At 36.6% G+C, this 26,657-nt stretch overlaps 1 protein-coding gene across 2 annotated transcripts in view; it reads right to left on the bottom strand.

The window, feature by feature from the left end:
- Nucleotides 1-23,105, bottom strand: part of glra4a (glycine receptor, alpha 4a) — a 54,198-nt gene extending 31,093 nt beyond the window's left edge. Inside the window, exon 1 of one of the 2 annotated variants that reach the window (XM_016681711.1) lies at nt 22,732-23,105. In XM_016681711.1, the coding sequence (XP_016537197.1) occupies nt 22,732-22,799 (68 nt within the window). In that variant the 5' untranslated portion in view covers nt 22,800-23,105. The remainder of the gene's footprint in view (nt 1-22,731) is intronic. The other variant, XM_007571914.2, reaches the window with a different exon arrangement.
- Between the last annotated feature and the right edge of the window lie 3,552 nt (nt 23,106-26,657).

The following is a 26,657-nucleotide window of genomic DNA, read 5'->3' as shown; positions in this document are numbered from 1 at the left end:
TCTAAGCAGCCACTTCAAAATAAAAGCATATGTATAAACATCCAACTACTTGATGAATTCTTAGTCGATAACCAAAACACATCAACAGAGTTGTTGAATTATATTAAACTGAAAGTTTACAAAACAACCAAGTAAATAAGAATTTATCTAATTTAGAAGAAGTTAAGTGCATTAAAAGTAAAACAGAAAATGAGCTCAGCTCACATTAGTGAGGTGTCACGCTGACCTGTGTCCACTGCTGAAAAAACCAACAATGAACATCAGAACTGGAACATGAAACACAGAGGCTTAACCTCAGCTGCAGAACCATTTTCCCCGTTCTCATTATGTTTAATATTATTTGCACTAAATAGTAATTACTCCACCCATGAACTTTCGCTGACCTCGTAGCACAACTCTTATCAAAACGCTCTATTTTGAACACTCGAGTGTCACGATTTTTATTAATCCAGTGTAAATAACAACTCCGTGCCATCGCTCATGTGAACTAATTTGCACTGCAATCTATAATCTTGTGACCGAGCTTTGACATCTGCAGAGAACTTAAACGGATGTTTCCAGGCTTGTGCCACGGTGATAACCGGGGCACAGCGCGCTGTGGCTTGATGACAGAATTATGCTCATGTTTCTGTGACTCTGAACTCCAACTACCACCCCAGGCTGTTCCAATGCAGCCTTAACTAATCTTTAGCACTCTCATCAATTCTGGCCTAGTGAGCTGAAATCCATATTTGTGTGAAATATAATATCCTTCTGTTTATGATTTCATTCATTTATCTGCCCGCATCCCGCTGTGTTAAATCTGAAGAAAGTGGATCAGCAGTTTCTCCAACCTCTCGTCGCTGTCACAATGTCACAGCAGAATAAAATCTTCCACCCACACACTTTGCAAAGTTTCGTGCTTTGAGTTCATCTCAGAATAAAAGTTCTTGCTTTTGATTTGAGAAACTGAATCTCCTCTATGGACGAGTATAAATGTCAAGCAGTCAGGTTCAAATGCGCCAATCTTAGACCAAACTTCTTGATGACACTAAATCATACATTTTTAGATGTACTCTGATCTGGTAAAGCAACAAACTAATAACTCCACTAAGTAGAAACTATCTCTTAAAAAGTAAGCAAGGTGATGAAGGTACAGGTTTTTCTCTTAAAGTCAATAAAAGTGATCAATTTTAGTGATATTTTAAGGCAATGTTGTCTTCCATAATTCTTGTGATGCAACATCTTTTTAATCATTCTCTTTTGTGCAATAGTTTTTTCTTTCTTGTTGCATTTAAACATTTACATTTAAAGAGGCATTAAGAGACATTTAAAGAGGGCACCATTTTTGTTTGTTCTTTAACTTTTTCAGTTCCCATTCTCAAAAATATACTGTCAGTCAAAGCAAAGAAGAAATCTTATTCTTCAAAGTACTTCTATACTTAATTTGGTGTTTTTTTTTCCCAGAATATATATATATATATATATATATATATATATATATATATATATATATATATATATATATATATATATATATATATATATATAGCAAAATTTGTACAGTGACTCTCCCATAAGGCACCTCTGACAAAGGTTGACAGATATATAATTGGCTTCCCAAGGAATTAAAGTATCGCACTTTATCAATACACATTTTGCCCATTTTTCAGCAAATATATCTTTGAGCAGTGTGAAGATCAGCAATACCAGTTCAAATGCTAGGATCCTTTATTTTTCATAGCCAATTGTTTTTATGTAGCTAAACATGAGATGCTATTTTGGAGGAACTCAAAATTGCTTAAAACAACTTCTGACTGAGTTTAAGTAAACTTTCATGCTCCAACACAATATATTTTATGCATCATAAGTTGTATTTGCCACCTTTACTGATTATGACTTAAATTAAAGGCTTCTTTGTCAATTTGTAAGAGAAAATAACTTGTAAATTTAATTGTGCATGCCTGAAAATATGCTAAAGTGAAATAAATGTTATGAGAAAAAGACTGTAAACACATTATGTCCTCAACAATCCTTCAATCTGTGTGTGTAAAGTGGAGGGAAATAAGTGCTTTTCATTCATTCTCAGAACTTTGTTTTGCAGCAGTTTCAGTTTCTGAAAGGTAGATAGATATTTCATTCCACTGTTATTCAAAGACTGATTAGCATTGAAATTTAACATAATTTTATATAAAACCTTTTTTCTACTTGCTCTCTTGAAAGCGATGGATCACTAACTGAAGCTTCCCGACAGAGGAAGCTGCAGCGGTAGTCTGTGATCACCCCGAGGGACTGACCTTTACCCCCCCATGGGAGATGAATCTAACAGAGCCTCCTCTGACCTAGCCATCCTCTCAGACTTCACTTGAAGCCGCTCTGTATTCAGGCCATCGTTTTCATTTCTAAGATCTGGTATCAGCACTGACTGCCGCCTGTCAGTCTCTGTGAAACAGAGCCAGCAGGCTTTCCGATAGAGGAGAGAAGATACCGACAACAAAAGATTGCTTTAATGTGGCTGCTTGAACTGGACTGCAGCTTTATTCTCAAACAAAGGCAACTGAAAACTTTTACAAATATAGCAGAAGTACAGTATTTGCTGGACAGCTGTACTTGTAGTTGGTACAAGTATTAATTCAAAAAGCAGCAGCTTTTCAGTGCATTAGGGTTGTTTTGGTGTAGCCCTGGGAAGTGTGTGCACATTTTTCGTGTGTCAAACGTTTCGTCAGCTCGTTGTGGCACCACATGGTTTTCTCAGCATTACCTCACACCCCACCGATCTTCCTCCAGATACAAAAGGCCGCAGGGAAATCTCTGCATCTGGCTTCTTACCGAGTTAGACTACTGTCCAACACTATACTCTGAAAATGTAATTAGAAGGTTAGGGGAGATGATGATTTATGTTTTCAATTTTCTACAAGCACATATAGGGAATGTTTGCTCCTTTTACTCACCATATAAATCAAGTAATCTATCTGATGTACAGTGACGTTAAAAGGCCCCTTACATTAGATAACTTAAATACATACGAAAAATACTTTTATTCACAAAGAAATCTCAGAGGTTGTTTTTACACCTGTTGTGTTCAGTCCTTTTAAAGGGGACCTACTATGCAAAATTTACATTTTGTAAATTTTCATACTTTATGGGGGGTCTTAACTGCCTCTAAAGACAGCCCAAGCACTTAAAAAACCTACCCAGATATTTTTTGGCAGTATTTTGGTGTCTGGAAATGAGCCATTTCAAAAATGTTGACTTGGTAAGTCACATTTAATGGGCAATGTGCCGTTGCTCAGCAACCCCAGGTGAGCCCAGCCCGTCACCCAACAACCCATGCAGAGCTCCGGCACATTTGGTCAGCTGGTTTTACTGCTGTGTACAATGGCTGCTGGAAAAGACAAGTGTTTTGTTGTGGACTTCCTGTCCAGAAACCACTTGCTGCTTTTTTGTTGGTTGTGCAGGAGTCTCTACTAGTGCTTTTTAAAGGTATGCGGTTGTACAGATGCACATCTGTTTGCAGCTTGTGTGAACGTTGAGTTGGGGGGCATGGCCAGCTGCAGCATGATTTTGTGCAAAAATTGTGATAAATATATTTTGTACCTATCCTAACCTGTTCAAGGAAGCATGGTAGGTCACCTTTAAAGAAAAAAAAATCCATTTACATGTCTCCCTTAGAGACATTTGGAGCCATTTATTCAACTCTAACAAAAACTGACAGAGAATGTCCAAGGTTATAGCACTTAAATGGGAGACACAGCCATTTTGTATAATTTGTAATTGATCATATTTCCTACGACTATGTATTAAAAAGCTGCAAAAGACAACTGTCCTTTTGTGCATCCTTTTAAAAAGTAATACTGCTTTGCTGTTTTTCATCCTCAACTTTAAAGAGTGAAGCTTGAAGTAGTTGGCCAAGAACCTCCATTCCCTCACCAAGTACCTCCTCAGCAATGTGGGAAGATCTACTTGAACCTGACTTATGCAAAATGCTTCAAAATGCTCACAGCGTTGGCAGCTTTGCTTGCGTTTCACACAGTTTTTAGTGTTATGTTTTTTATTTTTATTTTACAACATCAAACAAATACTGAGAACTCTAAGTTCAATCTAAACCTTCACAGTGAGTAAAAGAAAAATAAAAAATGTTCTGGCTCAGAGATTTTGTAGAAGTTAAAGAGTCGATCTTATTTTGACATCTGTACTGTAGTTTTGGGGGAGCTGAAGGATTTTCTTTTTGTAAGGATTAAGCTTGAATTCATAAAGAAAAAACTGAGTTTTAGTTGAAGTGGACTGCGTTCAGTTATATTATTAAAAATTATTGAGAAGTTTATTTATTTCAATAACTATTTACTAATTGAAACAATATACAGATGTGTAAAAAAAACTTGACAACTGATGTTTTCAAGTTTAGTTCTGTTAATTTTGATGATATTCCACTTAGTTAGCCAAAACCTTTAAGATTATAATATATCGGATTAATAAAATATCTTAATACTTAATACTATGGCTTAGTGAAAAGTGTGTTTAATTCCTGCTTGTACATTGCAACAAATAATCAAATTTATTGGATATTACTGTATTTTACCCAATTTGGATAGTTTTGGAAACCTGTGTTAAGCAGCCGAGATTGTACAAATACACTGGCATGCCTTCAGCATAAATATACCCAACTAGGCCATTTAAAGTTAATCAAGCTTTCACATATTCAAGGCTCTTATTGTACAGGTTTGCCCTATTGACACTAAAAAGCAAAGAAAAACAAACCTTGGATTCAAGTAGTTTTGATAATGAAATTAGTCCAATAAGTCTGACAAGCTGTTATCAAGCTGAACAAAGAAACCAGACAGTTCTGAAGAGGGCAAACAGTCCAGTTCAATGGTTACTTACTTAGCATTACCAGTCTTCAGCGTGCAGTACTTTTGTTTTTTATTGTGTGTGTGTACATGTCTGCAGCCCTTACAATAAAATTGAGAGTTTATTGAAATTAAGCCTAAAAATTAATCAGTAAGCTGTCATCCTTCATTTGGAGGAGAATGCCACAAGCCATTTCACCCCTGCAACATCAAAGTTAATTGATGAAGCCGAAGAAAGAGAAAGAAAATGAAGCCGATGTGTCTGAGCAAGGGCGTAGAACTGTAATGCATAGACGATGCAGCAATCTTGCTGCTTTGGCAGTTTGTGCATGAATTTTCCCACCTTTAGCTTAAATTAACTTTAATATAAATTCAATAGTAGCTTCGATTTCCAATAGCCAATTCAATATTTTTTCCTAAAAAAGAAAGAAAAACATTCGATTGACGTAATTTATCTTATTTATCACATAACTTCTCTTGGGCTGGTATAGAGTGCAGTTAGATACTATCGTGGACAGAATGCGAATAATTGATTGTGATAACACAAGTCTTGGTGTATCAAAGCACAGCTCAAACACCCACACCCCCACATGGAGCATCTGCACTCTACATGACCTATATTTTGGACATGGTACAAAGAGGAAGGAGGTTGCAGGCATAACCACTGGCCTGTTTCGCTCGATCAAGCTGCTGGCACCAACCAGCAGCATCATCACAGAGCCACCATGGAGTCGGTTCTTCCAGGGGGTTTCTGAGACAGACCCGTTAAAGAGACACCCTGCCACTGCTTTCACAAAGACTTCTTTTGGCACTTTTTTCTACTTTTGAGAAAAGGTGGCTAAATTTGAAATGTTAATTTCTGGGGTTTTTTTTCATTTGTTTTCACTTCTGCAAGCATACCTTTGACATTAAATCAGACTAAACTGTGGTCATTTGCAGATTGCAATTTATATTGTCTTAATATATTTGACTAATATCAGAACTGACAAATAGGAAGAGAGAACGTTTTCATTATAGTTTTTGTTAAAACTGCCTTTTAAACTGTATGACTTGGATAAAATGTCCTCTAGTTTTTAACAACAGTTCCCTTAAATTTCAGCCCATTCCTGCTGATTATATGCGATATTCTCCTCAAGCATCCAGAAGTTGTACCTAAAGATTAAACAAATTTGTGGAGGTCTACAATTCTCTGCTATAGTCTCGTTTTCTATGACTTTCTGATTATATTACACAAGAAAGTAATACGTTTGTGGTGTTGCCATGAAATATACCAATATTTGTGCTTCCATTTAACTGTGAGTTGCCCAATCAGAAGTGACCAAAGTAATGGCGTCATCCTCTAGGTTTTCCCAAATTGCAGAGTAATTTTAGAGAATGTAAATGTGAAGAAAGTGAAGGGATAAAAATCGTCAGGATAGCGGGAAAAAGAAACCAGACTACCAAAATAAAAGACAAACTAATATCCAAGACAGAAAAACTAAATACTAAACCTCTAAATCAAACCTAAAATACAACACTTTAAGTAACTGACAACGTATTGCTAAATAAAAACTATTTATATAGAAAGAGTCGTTTCTCCAGCCTGATTTGACACATTTTCAGTTGTTTCGAGTATTTAATTGCAGCTCAAAATGTTATTGTGAAGGCAAAAACATGCAGCTGCTTTACTTGAAGGGCATGCTTTTTGTCTCTCATTTTGAAGACTGACTAAAAATGACCCTCTGTGTAAAATTCATAATTATACTTCAGGGAAACAGGAAATGATGGATTGCACATTGAAAGCTTCTAGTTATACTAATCGAATTAAAAAGGTAAAATGAAGATTGTACCTTAATTTTATATTATCTGTTAAAAGTGCCAATATTTGTGGCATCTGGATTTGTAAAAATAAAAAAATAAAAAATAGATTTCATGACAATATCTGTATTAAAATGAAAGGGTTTCTGCTCTACTGCAAGATTTTTCCACCTGCAACAAAATATAATTTTCTCAAGGTTTTTTCACACTTTAATAGGTGTGGAGTTCACTGCCTGTTAGCACTGTTATTCACGAAACATTAAAATGAACAAACATAACCACCAGCAATGAGATCCATATCATTGCCAGAGTCCTATTAGAGAAACCCGTGCAGATTCAATTGAGATTATCCAAAATTATAATCGACTCAATTAGCACAGTTGAGTTTCATTGAAGGACTGGAAAAGCTTTACAGGATCATATAATTCCCTTTTAAAAGCACAAAGAAAACTAAGCCCTTAAAATAATAACCCAATTTAAATTTAATTCAGGGCTTAGACATATTTTTTCAATTTATTTAAGATAAATTTCATTAAATCGTTATAGCAGCAAACCCCCAAAAAGCTGAGAATGAAGGAAATGTAAGAAAGAGGAATAATTTAAAAAGTTTTGAAAGCGGCAGACTGCAGGGAGATTTAAAGTTTACTATTTAAAGTGGAAAAAACGGGAGTCAAGAAAGTAATCTCAAGGTTCATTACTTTGTGAATCAGAGAATTTCATGTAATATAAACTTTCATTAAGCCTGAAAACTCTGTGCCACTCACTAGTTAAAAATCAATAAAAACGGCCTGAGATTGTATATCTTTTTGAAAGTAAAACATTTAATGTGCGTCAGTGAAAAGACTCGCCAAGTTTGTTTATAGTGAGACTCATGCAGTGCTGACGCCTTTCAATGCATCCTGAGCTGACAACGGTTTGGATAGTGTCAACCCCCAAATCACAGATTATGTCCCAGTAAACAAGTCTGTGACAGCACAAAGCTGATGGCAGGTAAAAAACGGCCTGATGTTTTCATCCTCGGAGATGTGGAAAACCCGCAGGCAAGACAGACTGGCTGGCTGAGATTTCCTACGAGGCCTGAGCCCAGGAGACAACTCAGGCACCGCTCCATTTGCTTTGTGCACTTTTTTTTTTTTTTTTCCAGGGTGATGTCTTATTCACAAGAGCCTCTTGGGGTGCTGGACACGCATTGCATGTCTTGCAGTTTTTCCAAAGAACAAAGGCAGACGGCTATGGTAATTCTTTAGCCTGTTAGGGGAAAAAACAAGTGCAAACTAATCCTGTTTGACATACACTCTTGTCCTTTTTTTTCCACTTTTTCTCAACAATTATAGAGAGAAAAGCAAATCCCCCCCAAAAAATAATTTATATTCTGAATCATACACACTCCAATCTGAAAAATATAATGAAAACAATTGCATTTATTTAAAGTGTCACCCTGGTAATGCTTCAACATTGTTCATTCGTAACGTTTTTTGAGTTTACCTCCATTTAAAAAAAAAAAGATATTTCATGAATCAATGCCTGTGCTCACAAATTGACACCTTAGCACAATAAAAAGGGCATTTCCAGCCATCATCCTGATCTTGAGATGAGGCCGTTACCTGGGAGAACATAGCGAAGAGATCATGCATCACCAGTAAAGTGTGCATGAAGTCATGCTTTCAAAACCAAGCCAACCTTGAAAGCTATGCCCCCCGTAAGAAGCCATATATTACTAAAATATCTGTTCCTCAACTGCGACAAACCCCCACATCTCAATATGCCCTCTCAATGTGACGTCATGAAAGCTTCAAATTATTGACTGTCTGACCTTGAAATCACCACTGAGCAAAGCACATAATTAAATTTTACTGCCGTCTCAAGGTGATTTTGTTTGCGACCACTAAGGCTTGTTGTGCTTGTGAAGTTTCCTTTATTTGACTTTGTAGATGTCCAAAATTGGTCGTAACATGATGCATCCCAAATGGATTGAGTTAAAGGCTTAAATCCACATTGGCTACGTCTTTTAAAATGTACTGTTCTAATACAAAGACCCACATCCTCATGACAACATAGCATCATAAGGAAATCTCTAGTAAATTAAAGAATGGATCGCTTTTTTTAAACCAGAAGTTAATCAAATGGATGTGTACAGGTTGACTGGCAATGCAGAAAAAGGCTAATAGCAAGTGCGTTTGCTACAAAGAGAAACAATTTCTATTCCTCACCCACCAGAAACAGTCTCTATTGCCCCAGAATGCTGAAACAAAGAGGAATTTTGCTTTAATGGAGGGAATAACACAAAAGTGAAGCGAGAGGACAAATTAAAGGTTGCTTGAGAATGTTTTTTTTTGTACTATGCATTTCCCCAGGTAAGAGAATACTTTTTCCAATTGTATTTCATTTGTATGAGTCAGTGCAAAACATCAATTGATGTGTGACTCACCTTATTAAATAAAAGATTATCCATTTTCTGCAATTCTTCCTGCAAAGATAATTAGCAACACTGATAACCTTTACTTTCCAGGTGTTTCAGAGCCAAATTAAGGGGAGAAAACATTACTGGAGCTCCCATCTGAGAATCTTAACTTTCCTTTTATCCACAACATGGGTACAATTAGATTTAGGTGACTACTTGGAGACAAAATTACATTTTGGGGGGAAATGAAGATGAAATTCACAGTTTGAGTAGTGAGACTGTGACTTTGGAGTAACATTTTGAGCAGGTCTTGGTACTCAAATCCAATTTTTTTGCTGAAATCCAATATTTTTGCATCGTTGTTCATATTACTAATAAAGTAGTTTACACCCCCTAAAAATAAATAATGGCTATCTACAGACAGATTTTAAAGTTGAGCAATGGAAACAGACAGCTTCCGTCGTCGTGTGATCTTTCGACAATACTAATAAAGAAAGAAAACACCTACATTTATTTAGCGTATTAAAATCAAAATGAGTAAAACAGATGATGTTGAAAATAGCAGGAGTTTCACTATCATATTATGAGGCAGATTACGCTGGTGATGACGCAGTTAGAGAAGTGGAAGTGCTGATGTCTATCAACATTAGGTTAACATGTGAAGAAGGGCAGAGAGAGAGGAAATGTATGCATTGAATGTCCTGGGGTCGGGAATTGAAGCCTGGATAGCTTCATCGGAGACGATAGCAAACCTCCGGGGTTTATAAATGTATCATTTCTGGTTGCAACATGATCAACTGTGAAAAAGCTCAAAGGCTGTAAGAAATAATTTAATAAGACACTGTGTGCATTAAGGGTATGCTGCAATAAGTAATACTCAGCCAACGTTGCGTTCCGAGATTCTTTGAGAGCAGATCCCATATTTTTCTTGCTCAAATGATGAGCAGTGTGCTAAAAATGAGAGAGAATACCAAATGCCTAAACATTTCACCAAAATTACTCCACAAGACTTCTGCGGGAATTATTTTAAGAAACCACACTCGGTGAAAGCTGGGTTATTTAAAAAAATAAAATAAAAAATCCTTCACTTCAACTTAGAGCATCCTTAGGGATTAGCAGCAGCACTTCTACAAGTTCACACTGATGTGTTCTCCCTCAGCAAACTTTTTTCAAACTTAAGCATATTATAGTTTGATACTGCTTCACCAGTCAAGGACAACAAGTCATCCCGCTAATGTGGGGAGAAAAGAGTGTGCCAGTAATGCAGAGGTCAGAGCGGGGATTTGTGGAAACACATGATCTGCAGTGTTTTACCCTTGAAGCAGCTTGGCACTCCATAGAAAGAGTGACATATCCACCACTTATACAAAAGAGTCTCAGATAATGCCCACCTACAGGATGTCCAACCAGCAATCAGCAGAGCACTCATGAAGCGTCTCAAAGCTTTATGCTTTCTTTCTATGCACTTCTGTGAAGATTTAAGGTGAATGTAAAATGTAATTCTTTGTGTAGAGAGGACTTGCACATTTTGACCGCCCTCCTTTGACGCCACTGAAGGAGGAGAAACCCTCTTGACCAACATGTTATCGGACAAACACAGCTATAATCCCCCTTCAACGCCGCTCCCGGCCCCCTTTTACCGCCCGATGGATTCTGCTCCGCTGCTCATGTGTGACTTCGGCTGAGGTAAAATACGGGATGTGGAACAATTTGTTGTTTAGGATTTTATTTTCTGACAGCAGCAAGTCCTCTGTTTCCTCTGTGCGAGTGAGCAGAATGCTGAAAAGTGGCATGTTTGAGCGGATCACGGTTTTTACATGAGCCACAGAGGCTTTTTTTTTATAGCTCTCACTGGGTTTACTAGACTGCAAGTTCTGTCATAATTTAATATCAATAGCAAAAGCAGATACAACATAAAACCTTTTTTTTGTTTGTTTTTTACCAAAGAGCCAAGATGTTTTTTACAAATATATAATTTGGATTTAACAAAACAATAAAAGTAAACTAAATCTAACTCAAGCTAGTCTGATAATACATTTTCCTGACATTCAGAGCTTCTAATGCTGATGTTCATCACCTCTTTCTCTTTCAACTCAGCTCTTACCACACAGTATTTGATTCACAAAGGAAAATCGCTAATACTTTATTTATCATGTCAGCATTAGACTCGCATGACACTGTCATAAACATGAAGTCTTTATAAATGTTTACAACTGTTGTCATGAAGTGTCATTTGGTAAATAATGACACTTTAATGCAAATTTTAATAGAACTTTGCATTAAAAAGGGTCTTTATCGACCGAATAATGCAAAGTTTACCCTAATAATGGACATTTAATGCAACATTTAGAGCAAATAAAGTGTTACAGGAAAAAAAAGAACTTTATATTATGTTATTCCCTCATCAAAAACAAACTTGGAGTGATGGGCTTAAACAAATATTTGATTAATCACGATGAATTGATTGCTGAAGTAGTCCTCAACTAATTTAGTTATAGATTAATCATTTGCTGAACCAACAATATGCTGAGACGTAATGAAGTAAAAACTGCAAAACAATATGTACATTTAGCATTTAAGACCATTTAAAATGACTATTATGTATTAGAGGCATCATATAAAACTATAATGCAAAGTCAAATTTCTTTTAAAATAGCAGGTACACATTGATCAATATTAGCTTTGATCTTGATCTTTATCTTTTAGTAAAGTAATAGATTTTACTTGGTGTTTGATAAGCAGCTGGAATAGTTGAGCTTTAAAGTAATTTTAATTTGTTACGCAAGTTCAAAATTAAGGAGGAAACTGCTACTTTTCTTTCAGCTCTTGCCTCCAACATTTGGCAAATAAACCACGGAGATAGAAAATTACTTACCGATTACTGAACAGTCATTCATTGGCTCAGTTGACGGTGTTTTTATCCAGTCAGAGCAGACCTCCCGTTGACTACATATCATATTCATTCTCATCCAACTGTGTATTGGCTTTCAGAGAGAACATTTTTTCTGCCTGCTGGAAGTGAAGTTTCATCAACATGGGCCCTTTGGGGAGAAATAATGACATGATGGAGAGTTTCATAATGGTTCCCCACTTCTGCCCTCTAATTGTAGGTTGTGAACCTCAGAGCGAAAGTGCTGCTCTAGTCAATAAGTGGCCATTTTAATCTGCAAACGCCAGAGAACAGGAGTGGAGAGGTCAACTTAATTGCATTACCTTTCCACTGTGTCACATACTTTGTATCCTGGATACCAAGGAGGCTTACCAAGTGATACATTGTTTTGTTTTTTTACACAAAGTCGTACTTCTGCATAAATGCGTCATGCATAATCACCACAAGAACTGCCAACCCCTGGCTTTCTATATATTTTTTTCCTTTTAATATTTTTTTTGGGTTTGCACAACTTGCCCAAAAATTAATCATGAGAAATGTAGTCTGCACAGTTTAATTAAAATACTCCACATCACAGCAGTGGCGTCACAAATAGAGTAGAAATATCCTTTATTGTCTCTTAGTGGAAAAATTCAGGTGTGCCAACAGCAAAATGAAAAGCAAATGGAAGAATGCAGATTTACACAAGGTAAAATATTCAAATAGAAAATTAGAAGAGATTGTACAGTAAAGGAAAGTTTACAAGATAAAAAATCGCTGCACAGATTAAAAAATAGCATATTCAAAGAAATGTGCGTTTGAGGAGAATAATTTTGAAAATGTACAAAATGTGATTGTATTTAGAAACTCTTTAACTCAAGTGCTCTGTTTGAACATGTAAGCCATGCACAGTTCTGTTCCTCCTTCATTCATTGAAACATTCCTACATTCTGAGCAGGAGTAAAAAGTTCAAGTACATTCAAAAACAAGCAGAAACAATAAATGGCTTGTGCTTCTACAGCACTTTAATCCAGAGGACTCCAAACTGCTTTACACTACTTTGAATCATTAACCCATTCAAGCACACGGTAACCCAGTGATGGTAGTGAGCTACTACATTGTAGCCACAGCTGCCCTGACCACCATAAATCCAGGTAGCACAGTTATCTTTTATGCTTTTAATACCTCCGGTCAAGAAAGATAAATAGTATTGGCTTCATTTTAAGGTAAATAAATGATTCTCTATAATTTATCACCTACCAGATTGCTATACTATTTGTAAATAATGGTAAGTAATTCTGGCTAATGTTGCTTATGTTGGAACTTGGCCTTTGTTTCAACTTTTCCTGACAAAAACTGAATGCATTGTTGCGAAAAGGTCTGAACACGACCCTACCGTCAAAGACGCAGAGACAGCGCAAAGAGAAAACTATTTTACAACATGTTCTAAAACAACTTTATCCAACATGAAAGACACATTTCCTTCTTGTAGCTCGATTTGTTCTCTGTGACTGGAAAAAGCTGAGCCTCATGAGAGAAAGAGACCAACATCCATGACCAAAAATAATGTGAAATGGGCTAAATAAAGTGAGAGGAGGCCAATTCAAAGTGTTAAGGCAGCTTTTGTCTGCCGGATACATCGAAATTAAATGTATGCAGTTCCTTGTTTCTTTTTATCTCTTTATCTTATCATGAGAGAAGGCATCCTAATCCTTCTCGTCATACTAACCATCTTGGTCTAATTTCCCATTAGCGCTGGGGAGATAGCAGATCTAATGTGGGTTTTATCAGAGCTCTTTAACTCTAATTGAGATCTGAGATTAAACCAAAACAATGAAGTTTAATCCTCCCAAAGGAGAACTGTAAAATTCAGTGATCTTCTTAAACAGATTCAGGCAACAAGAAATTCTTTTCAACATTAATAGTTTCATATTTTTACCATTTTAACTTGGGTTTTTGTCAGCATCTTTGCACTAATTTTCCGTTTTGTGCTCATTACTTTGTTTTAATATGTGTCGATGTGATCTCCAAGCAAATGCACGTCATGCACAATGCTTTATGATGAAACTGTTATTCAGCGGGTCAGAGCTTTCAGTTATGATGGAAGCAGCTTGTTTTTATTAAAATAACACTGTGGAAAGAACAAATATAAACTATAAAATCTATCTTTCAAAACTAAGGATGACAACTAATATTTAGAAAATCAAATGGTGAGAAAAAACTCCCTTCAGTTGACCGAATCAGAAACTATGGACTGACAAACAGTATTAAGGAAACCAGAAAGTATTTATATAGAAGAAAGATAATCACTGAGCAGGTGTAGTGATTACAGCAGCTTGGGAACAGGTGTGCAGGAGGTTGCAGAGAGCAGAATGAAGAGAAGAAAAAGAAAAAGAAAAACCACATAAATGCAGAACATGAATCAAGTTGAAAGATAAGTAAGAAAAGACCCTGAAATTAAAGCACACAGGCCATAATGTGAAGGCAGTTATAAAAGACTCGAGATCCAGCTTGACGTTTAACACATTCTACAAGATCGCCTCAAGTTGTGATTGTGGTTTCATTTAAACGTGACAATGTTGCTCGAATCTGTTTTGCGAAGAGTTACCTTGCTGCTTTCAGAATAACTTTCTTTGGCTACATTGAAGAAGTTTAACACATTGTCAGTCATCTTTAGGTACTTGGTAGAAGCAGTAAATGGCAAAAAGCAGGATAAGAATGTTTCATACGTACTGTGAAGCTGCTGTTACGCTATTTGTTGTCTTCCAGTGAACATTTAGTGTATAGACAAAAAGGGAATTGTGTGAAACAACAACTCCTGACATGTCTTGGAAGCAAGTGTGATGCTTTTCTGATTAGTGTGTGTGTTGTAGGGTTAGTGGTGTGAAATTCACAGTGTTCCGCTGCATCAGGATTGGGAACATCACTTTTGCAAATGTTACAGGGAGACAATATTGGAGAATCATTTTTCCAATGATGTTTAATCTTTTTAGGTCGTTGAAGGAAAAGAGAAACAGTGTGATGGAAGTACCAGAAAATGTTGCCACACAAAATAGCAGAACTGGGTGACGGATTAGGTGCTAAGTGACTATTTTATCTTTTTCAAGGAATATGGGTCTAAAATACCTGAAAGGAACAACCTGAGCTGGATTATTTTACACTGAATTGAGAGAAATCACAGTTTGAGATGTTCAAATTGCTTTTCGTGGATTTGTTCCACCCTTTAATGGGGTCCAACTTGAAACAGCAATATTTAGAGAAATCAAATCTTTACTAAAATACTGCACACTGCGTACAGCTTATTTAAAATGCAGTTTGTGATTTGTAAAACTGCTCCGTCTATTTGTGAAGAAAAATTAGATTCTTTGTTTTCTGTAAAATATTTGTAATATTTTGTCTTGTCATATTATGAGCTGGTGCATTATTTCATCCTTGGATATGAGTAAATAAAGTCAATTTTCTGGTATTTGACACTTGAGACGATTATTTATTTCAATGTTCTTTGTGTTTTTGGATACTAACATGATTTGCTGTGTGTTAACATCAACTGTAGGCCCACAAAAACGTATGTTCATGTACGAAAAACAAAGGAAAATCATATTGGGCAGAAAGTAATCACTCACGGTTCTTAGCCTGAGATGTCAGCCTAACACCAAACCCCATCAGCAACCTGTCATCTCCACTATAAACCCAATCACTAATATAATGTACATTGAAGCAAAGGGCCGATCTGTGTCAGGCACTTTGATCATTAAGATTATTCTTAGAGTAAATATGTGTGGTTACAGCTTCCTTTTTACTAAATCCTGTTTGCTACGAAACCAAGAATGGAGGTTAGTTTTCATGAAAGATGCAATGACTTATTTTGAGCACTACAAACTCTTACAATGCAAAATTAAAGGACTTTTGATGAATATAAAAAGACTTTCCTAAAGGAATGAGCAGACGGCATGATAAGGTTAACTGTTTTTTAAGGAAGTGGAGACAATTAGATCTTGCACGTATCCTCAGTGGATTTTAAAGCTAAGAAGCAGAAACAGACCGAGTTGTTCTTTATCTTTTGATGAATCTTCTTCGTGTCTCTCATCGTCATAGTTCATTGATAAGTACACCAGGGCTGCTCAGAGCTGTGCTGGCTGTGGAGAGCAAACCGTCTGTTCGACTCCCCTCGTCCTACTTGGCTCATTTTTTAGTCATTAACTCACGTAAACATCCCATCTGCTCCTCTTCTGCACTTTTCCTTGTTCACGCAGTCCTTGCTGCGTATCAACAGAGTGTGTGGGGAGTTTCCTGCATTTTAGCAAAAAATGTCTGAGTGCAACTCAAGGAGAAATCACTGAGCGGTATTCCTGTTTTCTCTGACAAATACAACAAAATAAGACATTCTGTTTAAAACTTTAGTTGTTTTAGATATGCAAAAGTTTGCACGTTGAAATTAAATGTATTAAAAAAAAAAAACAAGCCAGTGGCTTTTTTTTTTTTTTTTTTTTTTTTAGATGAGTAGTTCAAAACGAATATTCTGCAAAGCGGCTCCTTTTCATGTTTATTTGCCTCCAGATATCACGTTAGAGAGCAGATGCTACTACACCAGCTGGGACAACCATCTAAATTTAATTAAACCCATTCCAAAAAGATTGTGTCTCGTAACTGGATGTTTATACATTGGCTGAATTGTGTTTACTTCCATCCAGTATGTTTGCTGTGAGAAACTGTTTTTTTTTCTCTGCGGCTTAACAGGTGCTTCAGAGGCTCTTCACGGGAATGTACAGCCATGGACTATGCAGTGTATAGATTGAACATTTCAGGCACATACTCCATTTTTAATGTACTTATTTTGATGTGCCGAGTCCAGAAGGAATTTAAGTTTCAGCAAGCAAACAATATTTCGCTCATTAAAACTGGATAAAACAAGAATGTTTTTCTCTCACAATACAAAAGCTTTATTATAGAAGGAGGGAGGAAGAAATCTTCTTCAATCTTTAAGTGAAAGCTGCTGGCAAAATGATTTTCTGGCTCTTTCACAAGAAGAGCTACAGATGCACTGATTTCTGATCTCCAGTTTTTGTGAAGCTTTGACCTGCTCGTATTGTCAATATTAATAATATTAATAATCAGATTTTTCTTTGAGGTCTTTAATATATGATATGGGTTGGAAAAAAAACCCATACTATCATGAGTGAAGTAGGGTTGGAATTTATCGTATATCGTCAAAATATAAGCACTATTAAAATCAAGCTTATTTCAGCTGTTTTAAATCATGACAGTTATATGTAATGTGATATTTTATTATTTTTCTATTGTAAACAAAGCTATTCACAACTTGAATTTATTTGAATGAATGTTTGCTCTAAATAAGAGAGGCACCAATTTCAAACCTGAAGGCTATTAGTACAGCAGGCGGGGAAGCAGCACAGAAAAACATCTCTGCAGTCCAAAAAATGACAAATGTTATGTGTCTGAAATTCAGATAAACTCTAAAAAGAACAAGTCCTTTGCTCGTTTAGCCTATTTGTGTTACTGATTATCTCTAAAGATCTCTGCAATATACTGTAACTGAAGCAATTCTGTCCGAGGCCGTATTTCATGAAAATATGATGACGTTGGGTTTATAATCAGTGGAGAAGCATTTAAAACTTTTACAGTTAAGAGGAAAAGCCTCCCCCAGGACAGGGTTTCTCTGAAGGAAGCTTCAGGCTTAGGAGTTCCCAGCTCAATGGGATGATAAACCCATTTCTGATGTGAATCGTGATCTCTCTCTGGCTAGAGGCAAGGACAGCGTGCCTGTTGAGATTATCTGTCTCTCGTTCCAAGGCAAACCACTGCTTCACTCTGCAATTCACCAATGAACAGATAGATATCTGATAACCAGGAAGCGTGGAAGCATTTCCACAATTTATCCTTCAGCTGTTGTGAAGTTCAAATACTTATGAAATGATTAAAAAGGAAAGTTTTAGACTGGTACTACTTTTTATTAAGCATCCCACACTGCAGCAAGATGTGCATGTGTTTTATGTTAAGGCGCAAAGTTTCAAATTTAACCAAATATAGCCCATTCAAGTGCTGGCAGTCTTTTATTAGTGTTGGGCATCGCTAACTAAAAAGCTAGCTGTGGTGTGCTAACCCACTAATCACAAATATTTTAGCTAATGCTAAATCACTAAAGTACAAATTATATCTGCCCTTGAAAGGCTACAAACCTCAAGAACCAATTTAATTTTGACAATTTACAGGATCTATGATGTCCCTATATTTATGCTTATGACTTTTTTCACTGCTGTCCATGTTTTACTTTCTTCCAGGTTGTTTCTTGTTTGAAATAAAGTAATTGGGCACAGGGGTAAAAAAAAGAGACATGAGGAAACAGAGCATTAACATAAACAGTCTTCACCCTCGATAATCAAAACTTCAACTTTATTTATTTAAACAACCAAGTAAAATACATCTAAGAAGTCCATCTTTAGCTTCAGGATTCAAGCAGAAAACTGAAGGGTTAAGGTCAAAACTGATAGATATTTTTAACCATAGTTTTAAAGAAGGGAAAACTAACTCTTAAGAATAATGGGCAACCAGTTTCTGCTCCATCTTTTAAATAATTTTGAAGAAACGCCCAAGCTCTGTAATGGTCACATGTTCTTCATTTATTGACAACTGTCACTTTGAGGCGTTGTATTTATACGTCATGTAAAAAGACACTATTGGTATAATCATATTTTCATGGCTGAAAGCCACGTTATTTAAGGTTGAGTGAGAAAAAAGTGACTATACCAGGAAATTACAGATAATTTAATGTGTTAACACTGTTCTGCTCTAAAATAATTCAAAAATATTCCTAAAGTGCCTTATTTTTTTCTTTTGATTCAAGCTTAGATTCTCCTCCAACAAATCAACCGAGTGGCTGACAAAACTAAGGAAGTCAGACAGATTCAGGTTTTCCCTTTCAGCTGGCACTGAATTTAAACTGACATGAAGTGCAAGGTGCAACACTGTCTCTTTGTACACACACACACACACACACACAGATTGATGCATGCAGTCTACATTCGCAACCCTCTCAGACTGCATACTTTAACTTTGATGTGACCTGTAATATTCATTGCATTCTTTGTCCCCGTTTTTCCTCCTGTTGACAGGCAACCAACACTTCTACGTCCTTCCAGTCTGCGAGCTCTGCTTTGTAGTTTCAAAAATGGCAGAGAGCTTCTTATTTCGGATCTCTTCTTCCGCCTCCAGTTGCTCACATTGTCTCCGTTTCCCAGCCTGTGCCACATTTCTCCGTCTCCAAGCCCCATCCTAACTGCTGCCTGCAGCTAAACATGCCAAACTCTCAGCTTCGTCTTCGCATACATCTCGGCACGGTTCTTTCTCAACGTTTTCGCGTTCCCCACCTCCGTCTGATTCTGCCTGTCTTTTACACCTGCCCTCGTTCCTTAATCTTTCCCCTTTTCCTTCTTGCCTCCCTGTGGCTCCCTCCCCCCGTCATGTAGTGAGCAGGAAGGCCAGCAGGAGAGCATATAATTTCTCAGAGGAGGTGCTGTCAGTTGACTGCCTCTCCAGGCTGAGAGTTGCTCTCCTCGCCCCTGGGTTCACAGAGTCACGGCTCTGTTCCACTCCGGGATTATGCAGATCTTAATTCCCTTCCGTTCACACCTGAGGGTGGCAGGGCATGAAATAAGGAAAGTGTTCAGTGTGAACAAAAAAAGTTTTTTGGCACTGAGTGGGGAAAAGAAAGAAGCTAAGGAAGTTTGGAAAGCAGGAAAGGAGGATAGGCTAAGACAAGTGGAAATTAATGATGAACAGAAAAATCAAGATGTATTTCTGCTTCTGCATCCAGAAATACTGAACACAACCTTGACTGATGCTTTCCCTTATTGCCTGCAGAAGCAAAGCCACAATGACCCCAACCTGTAAGCAAGGCTGGCAGCTGTGTAACAAAATTAAATTCAAACACAACAGGTTGATAAATGCACCAGTTGCACACATATAGAGAAAAACCTAAATGGCCAAAGTTCAACTCTTATCTGCAGGATTTTCTGGCAAAAAGAAGTACTGCTAATTATATTAGTTTGTCTGAAAGGAAGTAAAGCACCTTGCTGCAATAAGACAGTCAGCTGACAAAACCTCTTCGACTAGTTTAGCTAGAAGGAGATATTGATCTTAAGCCATTTTTGAAGCCTGGTCTCTGTTCCCTTGTAAATCTCTTCACAATCTTCCAATGCAACAGTCATCACTGTTTGTCCACTTTTTAAACCATACACTTTTTCCTTCCACTAAACCTTCTATTACTATACTTGGACGCAAGTATAGTAATAGTTTTAGCACAGATTTTTGTGCTAAAACCTCTTAGCCCACTGTATTATAACCGATCCGCAATAAACACAGAACCACAAAGGCCCCCATCATTGGTTTGTTTGCAAATGTATTTTTGCAAATCTATCCACAGATCCTGTGTAGAAGTGTTGTGCAACATCCTCACTGCATTATTTTCATAACATTCTGCTGATCAATGTCTTATTTAGTTTATTCAGTGCTTTTCCAATGTGTACATGATCAGATTGTGAAGCTGTGAAAATATCCAAAGACGCAGCAAGTTACTGTAAAGCTTTACTCTCAAACCAGACGTGCAGTCCCCCCTTAGCTGATCTCAAAGTCCCATTCATCAAAGCTCTAACAATCATCATCAGAATCATTACTGTCAGGCATGCCATTGCCCTCTTCAGAAGCTGCAGCTACACCAGCAGCTGTAATTTATTGTATCCATAAAAATATCCCATCTACCATGCTTAAAGCACAACATACAGAAGTTACTGTTATGCCCACTAAAGAGATTCAAATCTGAGACATGAGAGAAAATTCTGCTCAGTGATTCAGAAATGTCCTGCCTGAGACACCCCCACGTCTCCCAGTTTGGCAAGCGTAGCTAAAATGTTTTAGCTAATAAGTTTTTGCGAACACTGGTACATCCAATTTCTATGCACCACAAATCTGGAACAAACTTCCAGAAAACTGCAAAATCAAGGCTAAAACCTCACTTGTTCTGAGTTGCTTTCGAGCCATAATCACTCAAATATCGATCAATATATTTGATGTGTATTGACGATTTTGATGATGACATCAACAAAATGTAATGTTTGTTTCTTAATTGTTGATTGTAACATGTTTTTATGACTTATTTTTATGTTTTTGTGATGTAAAGCACTTTGAACTACCTTGTTGCTGAAATGTGCTGTGCAATTAAACTTGATTGGTTGATAAATGGTATGGGCTTCAATTTTCAAATTGAATTCATCAAATAAATTGTCTTTTTTATTTAAATTATTGAGCCGCAATTATCGAGACAAGTTCAATGTAAATTTGGGTTTGAAGTTCATTAATTGTCAGGTCTTGTACCCCAGGATGACTTTCTGTCTCGCAATGCTCTTTATGTATCCCAATATTTTGGGTCTGTGCATGTTTTGGTAATTGGATGTTCTCATGAGAAACAAAAACAAAGAAGTGGTAGTGTGATTTCTGTTTTAAAAAGTGAAAATATTATATTGAAATACAAGATATCTTTACTTTTTTAAAAAGTCAAAGGCAGGTAAGAATGAAAGAAACATGAAAAGACTGAATTTCTTTTCATGTTTCAAATCGATAAAGTATAAGACCGCAGGCATAGAGAAAAATTGATTTTTATATTACTAAGCAGGCACCTGATTCTGCAACCATTATATATTGAGACTGTAGGAGGCACTGTTTCTTCTGTGCGCCCTAAAAGTGTCAAACCACTTTTTTTAACCACAAAAAAGTGCACATACAGGCAAAATTATCCACCCATTGTTTATACCACCTTATTCTCACCCCACGCCCATCACATGGAACATAATCATGCACTCCTAATGGTAACATTGGACAGAGTTACTGTAACATTATGGACTGTGCAAGGAAGCCAGAGTACCCGAAGAGAACCCACGCATGCACAGGGAGAAAATCTATGCAGAAATACCACATGCAGGATCGGATTCAAACCCAGGACTTGCTTGCTGCAAAGCAGCAGCAGGAGCACAGTGCAGCCCTGAATAAGAGCATAGTGAAAGCTACATAAAAATAAATAAATATTTTTGAAGAGTTAGATTTTTAAAAAAGCGTCTTTTTAATTCAAGGCATGTCAAACACCGCCCCCCATATATGGGCAGTGACGTCACCCGTTATTGAAGCATACACTTTGCTAGTAGACTGATGTTATTTTTGTTTATTTTTCTCTCTTTTTTGATAAAAGAAAATGTAATTATATTAAAGTTTGTGTTTATCCGTTTTTTACACACACACAAAAATCATGTTTGCATTTTTAAACAAAACAGCACTTTTTAAATTTCATTTTATTCTAGTTTCTGAAAAGAAAATATAATTAACAAGACAAGGATTTGCGGCTTAGTAGGGAAGCGATTGTTTTACCAGTGAGGATATTGCTCAACCACAATAAGTAATAATATATCTAAAGTTTCTTTAAGCGACTACGCTTCCTTAAGTCATTGAAGAGGTGTATTTTCGGAGTTGTGTGATTTCTGTGTGCGTAAAAACCTGGAAGAAAAAAAAAACGCGCTCAACATTGTTCCAGGTTATCAAAATATTAAACATAAATTCAGTTTTCCCTCTTGGTATATTATTGAATCCATATGTGATTTCTGAGAGAGATTAAATGAACTGTTTGTAAGTAATACAAATTATTATAGCGCACAGTTAATGTCCAATTTCGAAAAAAAAGTTTGTGCCAATCAAATACCAAAAAAAAGAAAGAAAACTCGCATCGCTTAATTATTATTATTATTATTTTTATTTTTTATTTTTTTAAATCTTCTTACCTGATGAAACCTCCTTGGAAGACGCAAAAAGACAAGACATACAAAATCCGAATGACTTGTGGGAGCATCCTCTGGCTCAGAATCTCTTCCTGTCCCCGCTGAATAACTTGGAAAAATAAGAAATAAAAATCAGCAAATCCACAGAGCCACCTGTGAGACCCGTCTAAAGGAAGAAGGCATCGTCTCTCAGCTGGATCCAGACTCGTCTTTGGGGAAACTTCTCCCCCTTCCACCCAGACCAGGGGGGTCTTCCACGCATCCACGCAGCGGGAACTGTGCTTGTGGCGGCTGAACGGGAGCTGGTCAGTCTGTTAGCGTGTTGCTGCTGATGTCGGCTCGCCACTGTCTGCATGAATGTGTTTTAACATTGCTTGGTTTCCCTTGTCTCCGTATTTCCCTCCCTCGCTCCAAAAAAATTAAAAGTGGGGAAGATTTAAAGGAACAGACCCATATTTTTCTCTCCCCCCTTTTTTGTGAAGCCTGACTCGTTTTTAATTACCTTTAATACCAAGGAATAGTTGGGGTGAGATCATTTTCTGTACTTAATTTGAATCTAAGATAATAATAATAATAATAATAATAATAATAATAATAATAATAATAAACATTAAAAATACAGTAGTGAATGGAGATTATGTTAAAATTTGTGTTTGTGAATCAACACTTGCTTGAACTGCTTAAGTAGATAATGACTTTTGAAGGATATCCCGTTAAAAAAAAGAATAGACATCCACTGGCCACTTTATTAGGTACAAAGCCCGTCCATCAGTTCTCAGGTGATTCTGCATTGTTAAGTGTGTAGACAATGGATGGATGTAATTGTTTTGAGAAGATGGCAGCCCACTTTTGTCCTAGCTATAGCCTTCCGGTCTGACTAATCTGAATTCATGCAAACATGCTGATGCAGTTAACTGTTTGTAACCTTTTAAATGAATCTCACTATAAAAGATTTACTGATTCTTTTTTGTGTCAAATTTTGTTTCAGCATTCTGGTGAAATGAAAAAGTAACCTTAAAATTACATCCATCTCAACAAAAGCTGCTGTTAAAATCACATCATTTTGTCAGGACCTCTCATTCTGGTGTGATTAGTTAAAATTATACATGTGAAGCTTTTTCCAGCCTGATGACCGACCCAGACAGAGGACATTTGTACCAACAAATTTCAGGTTTAAAGTGGACAATTTTTTGTTTCTTATATGTACCGGATGTTGCAGACATTTAACTCTTAAACTGCAGGAATGGTAGAAACAGTCAGGCATCAAATTGAAAAAAAAATATAATACACAGTATTATCGAAGTTCAAAGCTTCATAAAAATGCTGCAATTTTCAAAGCAACAAAAAGTCACTTATTAAATTAACAAATAGACTTCTATGTCCTCTGTTAGGTTTTCAAACACCAATCAACTATGCTCTGACCTTCCCCAGCTTACAACTAAACTTTATAGATTTTATTTGTAATAAAATGTTGAAAAATGACAGATTTTAAGGAAGACATCTTAGTAAAAGTTCAGAAGTCGACACTTCTTCAACTAAAGCTTATTACTACTGGGCCATGAATGAGGGAGCTGTTTTAAAAGTTTTTAATGTAATTCCTCCTTAGATACAATTTCTTTGACTACTTTGTTTTTTTTTTTTTCTATTTTCAGCGTCTTTTAAGTGATACCAGAAATGGGAAAATGAACTGTGCCAGCAAAATGGGACAAGAAGCAAGATTTTAGTCCAGAGCACATCAGTCAAACTCAAGGCCCACGGGCCAAATCCGGCCGCCATAAGTTTTCATGTGGCCCTTTAGACTCATCGGGGGCTAGTAACCAGCACCTTCAAGCTAACAGTTGAGTGCTTACATGTGATTTTATCAATCAAATCAAAGAAGATTTTATTTGCATGGGGCCAAAATGCATCAATGTGAAAAGAGGCTCAATATTATTTAATTTCTAGAATGAAAGGAGAGAGATATTTCTTAATCTTAACAGTTTGTTGATGAGTGGTTTTATCAAATCGCTCTGCCATAACCAGTTCTTTTAGGACATTCATAATGTTGATCTGACACAAAATTAAATGCGAAAAGAAAAAAATGAGAGGTTTATCTACTGTTCTTTCTTTTCAACAGAGGGAATTTAGGCTGCATATATGAAATATGGTATCTGGAGCCAGAACGTATGTTGCTTACAGCAGGCTGCTGTCACCCACAAGGTTTTCATGAAGGACAGCAGCACTGACAATGTGGAAATGGCTATTAAACCCCATTCAAACTTGTCTTCCTTTTCATTACTCTGAGGGTGCCCAAGCGTTTCTGCTTCATGTCTCCAGTCACCATTCTGTAGAGTTGCAAGTGCAATTATATTTTTTAATCTTGTAATATTTAGGTTTCAGCATGCACATGTCTGAACTGCATGTAATCATACCAGCTATTTAAAGAAACTACTTTTAGTGACAACCAGAAAATAGCCTAAACTGAGCTTTGATTTTATTTATGTAGCACTTTTCCAGCAATGGTACATTTAAAAATGCTTAACAAGTTAAAAAGAAATAAAATAGTAAAAAATAAAAAAAAAAATGCAATCTGATCCCAAGGTTTTAAAATGATGAACACAAACTGAAGCAGTCTGTGATAAACCAAGTACAATACGACTAAAAGCCATATCAGTGATCTGATTTGTCTTTTGTCACCACTATGTATGGCGGTAAAGAGGGATGGATGGTCTAGTTCTTGCCTTTGACAAAAAAACAAGACAATTTGTTAATTTATCGGAACCGTACGTTGCAGCACATGTTTTGCAGCGTTGATTTTGTCCTGACAAGCTGTAGGTTTACATCTTTCTCACCCCATCACCCACCGCCGCATAACTTTTCCCGTCATTTTCTCAAGCAAGGAGCACTCAAGTTGCTTCAGGTCGCTGTGATTACAGTGAACGCTCAGATTGTCCCGGAGCTGATCAGCTGAGTCAACCAAGAGCTTTTTCTGCTTCTTCAAACACATATAGTCTCCGTCTCACACATATATTGTTCTGGCTATAAAATCCTACTGAGAAAAATCACTTAGTTGTACAATTTTTGGTTGATTGTTTATGAAGAGAAGTGTGATTCAGAGCAGCTAAATAGTAAATTGATGTCAGAGACACAAATTTGTGCTTCTGTGTAACTCCTCCATGGAAATTCTCTCTAGATCTTTCAAACCGGGACTGCCGTCTGTGGCAAGTGGTCTGCTGGCTGTCATCCAGGGAACTGACACTGAAATGGTGAACTAGTATAATATAAATACCTGAGTATCCACCTGAACAATAAACTGGACTGGAGTCACAGCAGTGATGCTCTTTACTGCAGGGTTAAGAGGAGACGGTACCTGCTAAGGCTGAGAGCTCTTGGAGTGCATCTTATGCGTTCTTGTTCATTCTATTTACCTCATTTTGAAGTTGCTAATTAAAACTATTTATGGGTTTTATGTAATTACAGTCATTAGAAAAACAAGTTTTGATACAGTTACTGCTTCCGTAGGATTTTAGATGGAAATTAGCTGCCAGGCTGAAGTAATCAATTCTGCCTCATTATTTCATCTTTAGCAAGTCTCTGCATTCCTAAAACACATTTTTTTAATGGGTTTCTTAGCATTGTTGTCTATGTTCAAGGGTAAATGTCTTAGTGCACTTGAAATAAGACAAAACAATCTTTAAGTAAATTTTCAGAAATATATAGGAGCTTGACTTAGGTCAATATTTTCTGAACATTGATCTTTCTTTTCATAAAAACGAAGAACTAGTTCCACTGGCACAGTTTTCGACTTATACAATGGAAAGAAATGTCTTTTTAAAAGTGAAACATTCTGCCAGTGGAACTAGTAATTCTTTTAAAAATCAATATTAAGGAATTATTGCTGGAAAGTTAGTTGCCAGCTCGTTTTGTCTCATTTCAAGATGCCACAGAAA

This window comes from Poecilia formosa, unplaced genomic scaffold (genome assembly GCF_000485575.1).
Source record: "Poecilia formosa unplaced genomic scaffold, Poecilia_formosa-5.1.2 Scaffold290, whole genome shotgun sequence".
NCBI lineage: Eukaryota > Metazoa > Chordata > Actinopteri > Cyprinodontiformes > Poeciliidae > Poecilia > Poecilia formosa.
Note: the sequence above shows the minus strand (reverse complement) of the source record. Positions and strands in the feature narration are given on the sequence as shown.